This window comes from Lissotriton vulgaris, chromosome 1_2 (assembly GCF_964263255.1).
Source record: "Lissotriton vulgaris chromosome 1_2, aLisVul1.2, whole genome shotgun sequence".
In the NCBI taxonomy this organism is placed as follows: Eukaryota; Metazoa; Chordata; class Amphibia; order Caudata; family Salamandridae; genus Lissotriton; species Lissotriton vulgaris.
This window is the reverse complement of record NC_141686.1, coordinates 145,802,170-145,817,123: the sequence shown is the minus strand read 5'-3', so window position 1 is coordinate 145,817,123 and position 14,954 is coordinate 145,802,170. Positions and strand designations below refer to the sequence as shown.

General features: G+C 42.5%; 1 protein-coding gene across 1 annotated transcript in view; it reads left to right on the top strand.

The window, feature by feature from the left end:
• Positions 1-14,954, top strand: part of AGBL3 (AGBL carboxypeptidase 3) — a 687,703-nt gene that overhangs the window by 385,681 nt on the left and 287,068 nt on the right. Inside the window, exons 12-14 of the mRNA XM_086953007.1 lie at positions 2,635-2,701; positions 6,233-6,331; positions 12,872-12,940. Coding sequence (XP_086809133.1) covers positions 2,635-2,701; positions 6,233-6,331; positions 12,872-12,940 — 235 coding nt within the window. The remainder of the gene's footprint in view (positions 1-2,634; positions 2,702-6,232; positions 6,332-12,871; positions 12,941-14,954) is intronic.

Here is a 14,954-nt window from a genome sequence, read left to right as displayed (position 1 = left end):
TCACTCCTTCCATTCATCCACCCTTTTATACTTTCACTCATCCATACATCCTTTCATTCATTCTTCCACCCATCCATCATTTCTCTCATCATACATCGATCCATCCTTTCACTCCTCCATTTATTCACATTTTCATCCATCCATCCTCCCTTTCACTCGAACACCCTCTCTCCCTTTCACTCTTCCATTCTTACATCCATCCTTTCACTTATTCATCAATGCATCTATCATACACCATTCCATACATCCACCTATTCTGCCTTTCACTCACCCACCCTCCCAAGTTCATTACAAGCCTTGATCTGCCAAGCTTCAGACAGAAGAGACCCAGCAAGAACCCTACTCCCTCTGTAGCTACTAAATCAGGGAGTCCACTAGGGCAATTGTTGCCCACAGTTGCTTCCTTCCTTTTCTTGGGCCTTTTCTTGGGTGGAGATGAGGAGCATTCTGTGTGCTCGCCTCCATAATATGTTTTTCAAAGTTAAACCAAATGCAGTACTAAACATGTGTGACTGCCAGGATAGCAGCCATCACACCCCTCCTACAGCTTGCCCCTGTATGATAATTAACAAATTGTTGCCACCCACTCCCTCCTTGTACTAATCAGGCTTCCCCACCAACAGACATTGAAGGCACAGAGTTTTGTAACTCCCCCCAGGGCCACTGTTCATGCGTCCTGAAAGCATCTGGATCTATGGCATTCTAATTTAGCACTCCCTCTCATGTGATGTCATTGCTGTAGCTTGTGCCTGCAGGTCGAAGAAAACCTTTGCCTGGCTTTCGCTTGCGCAGTAAGAAATCTGCAAAGTTGACTAGAGTTCACCCAGAAGATTCAGCACACCGCCTCAAAGCTGTAATTTATTTTTAAGCTGCTTTGTGTTTATTTTCCCTGTTCTTGCTTCTACCACGAGGGGGGCAGGAAACCACCCCTTCTTCCCATTAACACCAGTTGCCCCTAGTACATACTGGTCCCAAGTCATCCAAGTGGCTCCTGACTGGGCACAATGACTATGTTATCCAGAACTCCTGGGCTTTAGCATCTGCCCTAAATAAGGCTGCCCCTCTGGAAGGATCTGCTGTAAGCATTTGTAAGTACCACAAATTTGATGCTTGGAAACTTTTTAAAGAAATCCTGCAATTGCAAAGTTGAAGGCAGGTCACTTCAAGTCACTGTGGGCGGCCAACAGTGGCAGGGAGCAGGTCATGGGGACCAACCAAGTTCATCAGGACAGTTACCTCAGCAAGAAAGAAGCCTCCAGTCCAGTTCAGTGTCAATGGCAACGTGTCATAGGTTACAACGGAGTGGTCCTGATGTCAGGGAAACAGGATACTGAACACAATCAAATATGCTATAGTTGTTATTCCGGTCGATGGGGGTAGTTGATATTCCGGTCGACGGGAGTAGTTAATATTCCAGTTGATGGGGTCATGCCTGGATCCATGAACCCAGGGGTGTGAATTTGGCCATAGAAGTCAACGCCCCTCAAAGTCAAAATGGAGTCCAGCACAGACCCAGTTGCCACTAGTCTGAAGCTCTCTGGCTGTGACAAAATAAGTGGTTCCATTCTTCTGGAGAAAGCTTGTCCAAACTGCTCTACAATGACTCTTCTGGGTGCGGCCGACTGAGGTGCAATGTCTGGACATTGAGACTTGGGGCTAGATGTAGGACGGCAAATACCAGGACCGGTATTTGCTGTTTGACATGTAGGGGGCCTTATAGTTACAGAATCGGTATATTTATTGATTCAGTAAATTTACTGATTCTGTGAAATACCGAATCAGTAAATTTACCGAATCGGTAAATACAGATGTAGGTGGCACTTGAAACAGTGCCACAGGCCCTTACCGATTCGTTATTTACCACCAAATACTATTTGGTGGTAAATAACGAATACCTGTGTACATGCACATCTGTGCATGTACACCTGTGCCATGTGGCACACAGACATGCCCTAAGGGCATGTATGTGTGTTACATGGCACACAAGCCTGAATCAAGGGTGCAACAGGGTGTCTAAGCGATTGCCTCCCATGCAGCCAGCACAGCTGCCCACACAGTCACAACCTTTTGGGCATTAAGTCCTTCGGCTTTAACCTGACCTCCTACGCAGACGACACCCAAATTGTGGTGTCAGTGCTGCCAGGGAGAGAAGTGGGAGTGGCCTTACGGTTTCATGAATGTATGTTGGCTGTGGGTGGGTGGATGGGCGAAAATTGCCTGAAACTAAACACAGCCAAAACTGAAGTCATTGTATTTGGTGTAAGCAACAATTTCTGGAGCCCGCAATGGTGGCCAGAAGAGATGGGTGCACCTCCCCCCCCCCTTCCCATGTGAAAGGCAAATAACTTAGGGGTTCTTATAGATGACTAACTGCCATTTCGGCCCCAGGTCAGTGCCTTACCATCCTCTATCTTTTTTCTTCTGAAACTGCTGAGACCGCTAGCAGAGCACTAGGTGCCTTTAATATATTTAATGAAATAAACTGGTGAAGTCATTAAAATGCATGTACAATAATATCTGTGTGACAGTCTTGACATGTGATTACTTCTCCAGCATGAAATGTGATAGACATTATCCATCTGTTCCATTTGCTTGCTATCTATATAATTAATAAATGATTGTTTTCTCATCTAGCACTGAAGGCTCAGACAGCTCTGAATCCAATGGCCTCCCAGCACATCTGTTGGACCTGACATCTAAGGTAAGATGGCTGTCACCATTATGAATGGATGGGTGGTTCCACAATCAAATTAATATGTATATTTCAAGGTGCAAATCAATGCTATTCAAAAGCCACTGGTTTGGGCATTCAATATTCATACCCTGAAGCCCATTTTTAATATCATGCTCAATCATAAAAGCCCACTATGAGAAACTTGGCTGGCAGAATTGAAGCTAGAGAAGGGCTAGGCTAAGATAAGAGGGGATTTCTTTAAGAACTTCTTCCTGATACTAACAGCATTTCAATGTGGGAATGATGCAGTGCCTGGAAAAAAGTTACCACCCCACAGAGGTGAATTAGTTGTGAAATCCATTGATCTAATGCACACTGAGTTCCCTCTCTTTCAACAAAGCATATGGCCTGGCACTTTTAAAACAAAGTATTGAAAGACGTTTAAAAAAAGTTGTGTAAAACATTCTACATATCTCTGCAATTGTGAGGAACAAATTAAAAAGTATATGAATCTCCAGAGTAAACTATTGCTAGAGAGACAGTTACGAATAAGTAATTTTATGTTCTCCAGCATTGGTTCTTTCATGTACTCACATGCTTGAATCATTAAGTTAAGATTTCTGTCTGGGGTAAATTCACACTCACCCAATTACAATCTACCCAATACTTGATTTTATCAAATGCATTAAAGACTCTCAGCAGAACAGCATTAGGCAGATTTTCTTTCATGTAGGCAAAGATCCTATCTTGGAATAGTTTTATCAATCACCCCACTGTCTACTAGAAGAAAGTGTAGTGGTTAAATGTACTAAGATAAAATTTGCACATTAGCGTAACTCGTACTGTCATCCACTCCTCACCACTCTGAAGCTCTGAAATAATACTGAATTTCTAGCATATTACAAGCTACTTCTGGCATCCCAATGAGACTCCAAACCATATTCACCACTGTTTAAAAGCATAATGCAGGGTCACCCTCATCCATAGTGAAGCTAAACATAGTCTCTTGAAGGACAGCCAGGAGCCATCATTCATAATTCAAAGAGAAAGGAGATTGACTTGGTCATTCCAGACGAAGAGTAGAACCAGTACATGTCCCAGGGTCCTCCTTGAATAACCTATACCTTCAGCTGTATGATCAAGAGTGATTAATCAACAGCGTCAAAGGCTCTGACCAGTTTGAAAGAATCTTGGTAGAGATACCTAAGCAATTGGACATCAGCTGCAGATCATCTGTCAAAGACCAGAACTGTCTCAGGTGTTCAAACCTCACCTGATAAAATTGTAGATGTAGAGCTAATCTCAGTGAGCACATTAATATCTCACCTTCCACCCAGAAAGCAACTCTAATTGTCATGTACCTTTAAAATTATTAGTTACATCCTCTAAAAACACTCGCTTCCTAAAGTCCTAGCTATCTTTTGCATCTTTCCTATTCCTTGAATATTAACTGCATATGTGCTAATTGTTTTTGCTACCAACGCATGAATCGAACACATCTGAGCTTTTTGTAAATGTGCCATTAAAAGAAAGAGATATGGATGACAAATGTTACTTCCATTAGTTTCCACCTTTGCAGATGTTGCCTATTTATATTTTACAAAGTTCCAAATGTAGTCCTGTGTGATATTCCTTCCATCCTCTCTGTAATCTAATACACAGGCAGAATATCTTTCAGTGGTGTTCTAGGATGCTTGTTTCCAATCCAGGGAGGACCTGGCTTGGCAGTTCGGGCTAGACTGTTCCCGTGAGGCACAGGGTCAAGACTGATTTGCAAACGGCTGGGTTCATACTGGAATGACATGGTGACCAAAAAAACGATGGATTTAGGCCCAGATCTCTGTACTGGGGTGAATGTATGACATTGTTCTGCATTCGGTCCATCATCTATTGTTTTTGCATTTGTCACCCCGAGTGGGACAGGTATGCTCAGATGTGAGTCCTGTGCTCTCCATGCCACTGGAATCAAGCTATCCTGGCTGATGAGGGCTTAAAGCCCGAAACCGGTCCTAGGATGCTTGTTTCCAGTCCAAGGAGGACCTGGCTTAGCAGTTCGGGCTGGACTGTTCTTATGGGGCATAGGGTCAAGACTGATTTGCATATGGCTGGGTTCAAACTGGAATGGCATGGTGAGCAAAAAAACAATGGATTGAAGGCCCAGATCTCTGTACTGGGGTGAATGTACGACATTGTTCTGCATTCTGTCCATCAACTGTTGTTTTTGTATTTATTCTTTTTCTACTTTGCTTTTTCCATATATATCTATATACCAGAGTTATAGTTACACCTGCTTGCCTCTTCTTTCGGTATTCATGTTACTACATCAGTTAAAAGAGTTTCTCGTCAGAGAACCTTCTGCCAAAATGACATTAATACTAGATAATTCTTTTGTCCACTGCTCACAGTGTATATCCTTCTGCTGAGTCTCTCAGCTGTGTAATGTGACCTAAGAATGTATGTTATACTTTATTTGTTGCTTACGCTTAAATGGACAAAAAGTTTACTTAGAATGGCAAAGTAATACACATGCATTCGTGAAAAGAGAAAGTCCTGCCACTGATCCATATAAAAACGGTTATCAGAGTAAAGACAATTCACCTTCTATAAAGATGTATCAGTTTGTGTACCCCTTCGGAATAAAAGGCTCTAAAATCGTTTCGTAGGAACTGTAGTCCACGTCCCATCTATAGTGAATTCAAGAAAGTGCCCTTTATTTTTTGCACAAGAACTCAGAGAACATGACAAATTACACCATTTGGGCACCAAAGTAAGACACCAATTTGAAGTGCCATTTATGTTGGAAATAATTAACTGTTTTAAGGCTTTTCTACAGACTTTTTTAACTGCTTTCCTACCTATCATACACCTATTTCATCTTTCTATCATTGTTCAGCAGACGTTCCTGACTTCCAGTCCATTTCACTGCCCGTTCTTTTTTCCGTTCATTAAATGTTTGCAGTATGGTGTTAGATCAACACATAAAAAGTAAATAATAAAATGGTACTTTTTAGTAGACACCTCTTACTAATAACAAACCTTTTCAGAGGAACAAATTCAATCATGGCATTCCCTGTAAAATGAGATTCAGAGCTGGAGGAAAAAAATTACTCTTCTTGAAAAAATGTGCTGTACTATGGATATGTCCTTTGAGTTCACAAGTATCCTATTAGATCTCCTTTTCTAGGCAGGAGATATTGATTTTTATCAGAGAGAGAGGGGCAGTGTGTGTCAAGGCGAGGTGATGCAAGTTCTCGCTACATGGCTAGTCATAACTGTCCGAGTTTTACTGTTTTTGGTTTTTGTTTGAACCTTTGAATGTCTAAGAATTTTATACTAAAGTATAGTATAGTACAAACATGTTATTTAATAAATATTTTTTCAGTGATTATTTTATATTTTGCATTACTAAACTTTAATTACTCTCTGCAATCCTCTCATGGTTGTTGAACAAGTCCTTTATCAAGAGGAGCCCAGGGCCCATGTTAATGTGTGATGTCTTTTATTATACTTGGTTCGTGATTCAATTGGTTAGTTAACCCTCATTTTTTCTTTCCTTAGCGAAAGTCCAGAAAGAAGCGTCTCAAAACAAAGAAAGAAAGAAACTCCTGCTTTGCACATCTTGAATTAGCCAATGAAGAGTTTACTGAAGAAATGCAGGTAACATCTGTATAGACGGATATGTGTCGAGAACAGCCATCCCCGTCCATCAGTTCTGTAATCTTGAGATTTAAGAACGGGTTATAATTGATTATTGTCAGTATGGCTTTCGTGTCTCACTCACTTCTGTATCTGGACACATTTAAAATTGTAAGGGAATGCATGAAGGCCTGTGAAAATGTTATGCTTCTACAATTGACTGCTAATCATGATCCAGGTGAGTTCTACAAGTGGTTTTTGAAGAACAAGTACTCAGATCTAGTGACATATGAAAAGTTGTTGTAAAATACTCTTCTGTGTTTTAGTATATTCTCTCAAAGTACTTCTGTAGCGTGATGTGATGCACTGTTGCATCTCAGTGCACATTCTAAATATGAAAGGCAGATATTGACACCATCTTTTAGAGAGACTTATTCTCACTAGATCATGATCCTGAAATTTAAATGCATTGAATAGGGAGGCCTGAGTAAAAAGATCTGACCCATCAGAGAAAAAGAGCTCTAAGGGTCTGAAGAGGTAATGTTTAGTTCAGTATCAATAAAGTATTGAAATGCAGTGCCCCAGGTCCAGTTTAAAATAAAATAGATCACTACAAAAATGAGAATTGGAATGCTTCCAGTAAGTTTTTGTAACCTCAAAATAAGCAATCTGAGGAGACACTGTGAAATACAACACAGTTTATTTCAGTATTAGCACAGTGATGAAATTTCTATCACTTACTGCAAAGCGTTATCAGTGAGGCTAAGTGTGTGACTTCTCATCCAGATAATGCCAGAGAAGGATTACATATAGCAGAAACAGGAATATAATTGCACAGTGAAAATGGTGACTTGCTCTTATGCATGCCCAACATATTAAATGTGATGTTTCCAATGGAATACAGCTAGTAGAAACGTGGTAAATGACAGTAGGTAATGAGATTACTTCACTACTGAAGATTCGTCTGTTCTTTAGTGTTCACTATATGTTACGAAGATTTCAACAATTCTGGAGGTATGCACTTGATTGCACTTAATGTAACAGAAAAACATGTGCTCATTTTAAAGAAGGTAAGATATCCATTATGCTTAATGCCTTAAATGTTTTCCCACTAAGTGATTAACCATATACAGTAGAAATCTGAAGGGATACGCTGGGAAATAGGATAGATTATTAGGGAATTTATAAACCGAGATTCCTTTCTTCAGTAACTTTTCTCCTCAGTACTGGCACTCCTTCTGCCAGATGATTATTCCCGGCCCATACCAAGGGGTAAACCTGTTAAGAACTTAGGGATTTGGTTAGAGAGAAAGCTGAGCTTCGGCCCTCAGATCAACAAGCTCACTGGAATGTGCTTTGGCATTCTGAAAGCACTAAAAAAGTTTCTGCCTTTACTCCCTCTTTCTGCAAGGGCAACGATCAATCAAGCACTCATTACCTCACGCATTGACTAAGCTAATGCATCGTATACTGGTCTGCCCGGCTATCTACTAGAAAAACTTCATGTAGTTATAAGTGCTGCGGCCAGAACGTAAGAAAGTAAGGGTGAAATTTAAGTCCCTGGTAATGGCACATGCTGTCCTTCATAGGCTCGGCCTGGTGTACCTAAGGAAGCTATTTCAGTTCTATGCTCCTACTAGTCAGCTTCGCTCTTTCACTGTGCTGAGGGCCTGAACTTCCAGGTTTCGCCTAAAAAGGGTAGGTGGCAGCTCCCTTGCGTACACAGTGGCTGTGGCCAGGAACCAACTCCCTCTTCTCTTAACCCTACCTTCAGGATCCTACATATTTTAGGAAGAGCATTAAGGCTTTCCTCTTTAATTAAGCTGTCTTCCCTTTTTTTCTCTCTCTTCCCACTGGGCTCTCGCCCGGACACTCTTTGAGTAGCTGTGCACTTTATAAAATTAGGTTTGAACACAAGAGATACAAAATGATAATTGGCCTGTGCCCTCTTAATGCAGTTTGATTTCTCCCCCTTGCTCTCCCATATTCAAAGAGTGACCTGTGACCTAGCTGAGACATGGTGCAGGAAAGAAATGGGCCCCAGTTAAGAGTGATGGACTGGGGGGAGGAGCTATGACACCAACTAAGATGGCCGCATAGTCTCCCTGCTCCGCTGACCTCCGTCCTGCGCTTCACTATCCTGTTGACAATCCTGCTTACCTGAACCGGATCCGTGTGGGTGATCCGTCCCACACTCCAGTGGTGCAATCCCGGTGTTTTTCCGCCGTCATGGAGCGAAGATACATCGAAGAACGTACTGAGGCCTACCCTACCTGGGAAGCCGGGATCTCTAGTGCTGGCCCTGCTGGGTCCGAGCTGAACAACAACGGGCTGCTGCATGCGGCTGGGCCCGGTCTCTGGTCCACTCGAACTTTTTCTTGATTGTTTTGCTACCATCAGCTGCCTGGTGCCCTATAACGTGTGAGGCGACGAGTGACGCAAGGTACTGTTTTGTGAGGGTCCCTGACCGGGGACCCGGCACCCATAACGCCGAGCCCCCCGGATCGGCGCCCCGTCTTTGTTAACGGTGATGGAGGCAGTTATGACGCTTCAGGGCACTATCAAAGCTCGGACTCCTGCCTTGTTGTCTGCGATGGATGAAGTCACACGCTTGAGACCGGACCCTGATTTGACGCTTGCGACCCGGCAGCCAGCCCACCTTGCAATGGACGCTTCGGAGGTGTATTTAGACCCGGCGGTGGAAACAGTGTTTGCCCCCATTGTGACGGATTTGCCAGACTGGAGTGTGCCTGGACACCCAATTGAACTGTTGAAACCTTCGATCCTGCACCCTTCGGAACATTTATACGTCCCTACTGTGGTGTCCTCCACTTTGTACTGTATGCTGTTTTGGACTTTGTCGTTTTTGTCTTTGTTCTATGGCCTCTTTTTCTTCTCCTCTTCTTCTTTCTTTCCTTTCTTTTCCGGGTTAGTGTAGTGGGTTCGGCTTTCTCTACATCCTCATTCTACACCTGTGCCTAGACCTCTCCGGAGCCTGGGTGCTGGGGGGCGGACAACAAGGACGGTGTGGATATTCATAATGTGCTTTTTATCCTGATGTCGCATGTCTAAACGCCGTTGATTGCTAGGGTTGCGGACTTGATATGGACGCATCGCTTTCCTGTTCGCCCCCATTCCCATGGTCCGAGACACTATATGAAACCTGATCCTTTCTACTTTATATTTAAAATGAAAACCTCCTATCCTGTTTCGCATCGAACTGCACTCGCAACCACTGTACTTGGTAATTTGAGATACTATGATCCCCAGGGACAATTGCTTTGAAACTGACTATGAAACTATACTGAACTGCTTAGCGGCCAGCCCTGGGGGTTGTAGGCCCGGTTTTGTATATGTGTGCAAATGTTAAATAAAGGTTTTAAAAGAAAAAAGAGTGATGGACTGCTCAAGTCGGGTGTTCTGTTCCTTGTGACTGGGCGTGAGACCCAGTATGGATATCCCCGACCGGCTGCTTTTCCTGATCACAGGCATTTATTAGGGTATTTTTTAATGCAGGTTGGTTAAAGCTCTCAGATCAGTGTCCAGGGTATTTGACCCCCAACCTTTATAAACTTGCCTATGTGGATTAATTTCACAGGTAAGTTACAACTAGTAACTTTCCTACTTGTAGTAAAGTTACTAGTAGTAACATTTCTCACACCTCTCAGAATTCTCACCGCGAGAAATGGAGGAAGGTCTTTTTCCTTTCTTGCACCTGCTTCTTGGAACAAACTGCCTTAAACCTACGTACTATCTCAAATCACAACTGCTTTCACAAGAAGCTGAAGTCATGGCTGTTTGACAACTAAATGAGTAATCTTTCAGAGCCGTCTGCAAGCGCCATGAGACTTTCGAGTGATATGTGCGCTGTACAAATGTCCCTGATTTGATTTGATAGTAGTAAAGTTACTAGTAGTAACACATCCTTGTGAATACCAAAAAGTAGTAAACTTAGACTTTAGTTTAAGTGAAGTACTTAAGTCTTAGTACTCCTTTCTGGTATTCACAAAGGTTATTTACTACTAGTACCATTTTTACTTGTAAAGTTACTAATATAAAGCTGTTACTACTAGTAAAATTACTTTTAGTAAAGTTACTTGTAGTAACTTACCTTTGTTAATACCAAAAAGCAGTAAACTTAGACATAATTCTAAGTTTACCTTTGTGAATCAGGCCCATTAAAAGGTGTGATTCAGTGTGTAGTCCTGGGGTATGCCTTATGAGAGATAACCTGAAGATGAGTGATGGGGGGCATGTGAATAAATGTGGTCCTATTCGATAGAAAGGACCGTAGCCATTCTCAAGCACGAAGGCAAATCACCGATTTGTATATTCACTGAAATAGTTTTGTTTGATACACTGCTTTGAACACTGCAGAAATATCAGGATGGATCAGGACAGCTGATCCTTCCTGATCCAGAATTAAATTGATATCAGTCAGAGGGCTATTACAGTAATGTGAGACACCCTATAGCACATTTGGGAGGGATCCATACTATAGGAAAGTACCCCTTTTTGCATGGTTGCACCCATTTTCTGCCAAACGATTGATGTACTTTGACTGAGTGTTCCCTGGGTTCCTGCCAACCTGATAACCAGAACCTATTTACTTTGTCCAAATTGTACTGTTCAAAACCCAATTGGCAACTGTGGTCACATGTCAGTCTCTTGAAAAATATACCATAGGTACCAAGGGCACCGGGGAAGGTCTTTAAGGGCTGCAGCACTTATTGTGCCACCCTTAGAGGCCCTGTGCCTTTAAACACACACACACTGCCATTGCAGGCGTCTGTTTTTTGGTGCAGAACAAAGTGAAGAGTCGACATGGCACACATCCGTGTGTGCCATGCCTACCACCCACTGCCCAGGCACAGATAAGCCAGCCCTCTAACTGGGTACACTATACCAGTGGTGAGGGTACAGGTGCATGAGCCCTGTATCCCTACAGTGTCTATGCCAATTCTTAGACAATGTAAGTACAGTAATACCATTAAGAGTATATCGTACTGGGAGTTTGTCATTACGAGCTCCGCAGCACCAAAATAGCTTTACTGAAAACTGGCAAGTTTGCTATCAAATTTCTTAGCGCATTAAACCCACACTGATGCCAGTGTGTGATTTACTGAAATATGCACTCAGAGGACATCTTAGAGATGCCCCCTGAAAAATGGCCTAAGTCTAGTGTCCTGGCTGAGTGGCTGCTTGCCAGCTACCACCACCAGACATGTTTCTGGGCCCCTGGGTCAAGAGCCTTCCGCTCTCGGGGTCCTGAAACAATGCATATCTTGGGACGAGGGGGCAAGCCTCCTCCCCCAGGATGGGCAGGGTCCATGACGGGAAAGCTTCAAAGCCTTGCCGCCTTTGTGAGCTACCCCAGCCACTTGCTGCTCCCAGCAACTGGCCCCCACTGGTTCTGACCCCCACTTTGGGCACAAGAATCGGCGGAAATACCAAGTTAGGAGGAGAGGTGTGCCCACCTCCAAACCCACCCCTCAGGTGGGAGAGGCGAGGCGAGGTGAAGCACAACTCTCAGTCCCCGCCATCTTGCAGATGGGGGACCCAACCAACCAGTGTGGCATAATAGGGGGTACCCTGTGTGTCTGTTGCAGTAACGCCCCCACACTTTTTGCCAGATTACTGATGCACTTTGATTTGATGAGCCCGGGGTCCCTGCCAATCAGGTTCCCAGGGCCTGTGTTCTTCCCCAAAAGGTTTTGTACCTTTGTACCCCCAATTGGCATCTCTGTGGCCACAGGTCAATCTCTTGAGGTGGCAAATCTCTAAGGCATGTTCAGTGACCATATTTTTAAGCCAACTCTAAAATCGGCTGTTGGTAATGCCACTTGACATACTTGTGTCATACTTTGTATTGTTCTCCAAGGGTTGCATCCATACAATACATATGACTGATGAGCAACTTCCCCTGTGGCTAGATTGGAAAATCTTTGTTACCTTCATACTGCAAATAAATGCTCTATGTATTGTGTGGGTCACAAAGACATTTTGTTGGGTGTGTGATTGAGTCTGTCTTTTGTGGCTTTTACCTCTTGAAATTTCATTTTTTGTGGAATGACAACGGTGAGAGAATTGAGTCTTTCACTGCTGGACCTAGCATTATATGTATAGTGTACCATATATCTTCCAGAACAGTATGTAGGTTTATTAGTTACATTTGGGAGTAACGCATTTAATATAATCAGAACAGCCGACCTACCTGTGCAGGGTTTCCACTAGGAGTGAGATTACCTGACCTTCCTGTTTCAGGTGATGTTATTGCATCTCCTGTCTTACCAGGAACCTTTCCATGCATGTGATGAGTTGTGCCCATAGGCACTGTGAATAAAGAGACTAAGATCTCTATCAATAGGTTTTGTGACACTGAACGGTGTCTAAAGATAACATGTGTATGCTTGTAACTTGCAACCTCATTATTTATTAAAAGTACTTTGGATGGATTTGCCAATGGCTTGAGTATTTATGAGCACTGGAATCAATGTGATCCTGATGTAATTTGCCTTAAAAGGATTTCCTAAACCTGAGCCCTCTGTTCTTTCTCCACAGGCGAAGAGGAGAACAGCAAGCAAGAAACCCATAACCCACAAGGCACTCCATGACCTGGGAACCAAGAATGTAAGGAACTCAAAATAAAATGTCAGCTTGTGCAGAAAATTACTTTTTCTGGTCTGGTTTATAACTAGTAAATGTTGTCCAGAAATTGTGAACCTCGAAATGATCAGGCCACACTTACATTGTACAATGAAGCTACAGATTTACAATCTACGCTAACAGGATTATGTGGAACATATGATGATAGTGTAATAATGGGTTACAATGAGTTTGGTTCGTTGGTAGCAATTTCTATCAAGATTTCTTTTTTAGTGAATCTCATTCTGTTCAGAATTTAAATCATATTCTAGTGTATTTTAGGTGACTATTTCCATAGTTAATACTTTTCTTTTTGGAGAACATGTTGTCTAAGATGTTTCAAAAGGCACTTAGCCATGGATCTACCAGTTTGTATTCTAATCACTAAATACAATAGTTCGTAGTAGGATAAAATATTATTCAGCAGTCTGCTTTGCTATTGCTTTGCTTGCACTGAATCATCAAGTTGTAAATGGAAACTTAATTGTAGTAGACTTCACGTATACAATGTGATTCATTCCCACCCAATAGTCACCTCGTGTTTTCCCAGCGTTTATGAATGGCTGATAATGTATGGTATTTTCAATTCAATCCTCGGAGTACCACCTGACTCAAACCCCTTCTCCGCTATGCAACTCCCTATCTACAATTATTTAATTAAAAAGGCCACAATTTCTGTGCAGGCATTAATATTGCCAATGTGCACTCACTGACACCTCACTGACACCTCTCACTGCTACACAACAGAGCAATGACAGTAAGTTCATTTCACAACAGTGACGTTCTTCTCCCCCAGCCCCCAGTATTTTAGACCTGTGAAAAAACAATCTTCTGTCCTGTTGACATTGTGGCGCCACACACAAATCTGCTAGCCAGTGGATCAGCTGATGATCCACCCTTTGTGTATCTTAGATTCAAGGTCTTTTTGCACACTTCTCCTGAGAAAGCTGAGCACCTGCTTACTCACACGGTCTGGGTTTTAGGGTTCTTTCTGTAGCTTGTGTGAGGAAATTGGAAAATTTGGCGAGGATTTAGCATTATATGATCACATGCATTGCTGGAATGAAGCTTTGTCTCTCTCTGTTTTGCAGATTACTAGTTTTGCATGATTAACATGTTTTAGGCTTTATCTAGGCTTGGAGATACTGTTTTCTTTCAGAGATCCTGTTGCCTTAGGCCAGGAACTGCCTACTTTAAGGCTGAGGTGGGAGAGGAGCTGTACCAAACTCCACAGACCGACCCTAGAGGTGGAGCACGGCCCAACACTCAACCTGCAGATTAAAATACAAAGTCTATTCATGCTTATATTTTTGTTGTTTTGCTTGTTCATCTGGGTAGGAAACAACATGTTTGGGCTTGATGAGTGGGTAGAGGGAGGAGTTCCTGGAGTAAAGACACTGTGTGTGTTTCATGATGTTTCTTCCGAGCAAAAGAGAACAAAGAGGAGGACATACTGGATGTTCTAAGTTTTCCCATGCTAGCAAGACATACCAGGGGCATGCTTGCTGCCACACCATAACACACGTCGGTGCCAGTGGTGCCCCAGCACTGAGGGGCACAGGACACAATGCATAAGCAGGTGCTAGAGGATGGCGAATGGTACTCACAAGACACTATCTCCTTTAAATAGCACTCCTGCTCCAGAGTCTGTGTTTGTTCAGCTCCTTTAAAAGGTCACACATACGGAGATTACAGTCCTATCAATTCAATTCAATTCAATTCATGAAGCTTTATTCAGCACATATAAAATGACCATAAAAGCACAAAGATAAAAGACATGTTAATAGCAGATACATCGATATCTAAAAAGGTTTACAAAAAATATTGCAGACATGATTCATTAAAAACACATACTTTTCCTGGCATTAACACAATAATTTAAAAACGTGGCTGTATAAAAACAAATATCGGCCTATTGCAGATTAAAAATTTAAATCATTGCCTGATTAACTGTAAGTACACTATATTTTATGAACATTGGTTTCAAGAATGCAGTACG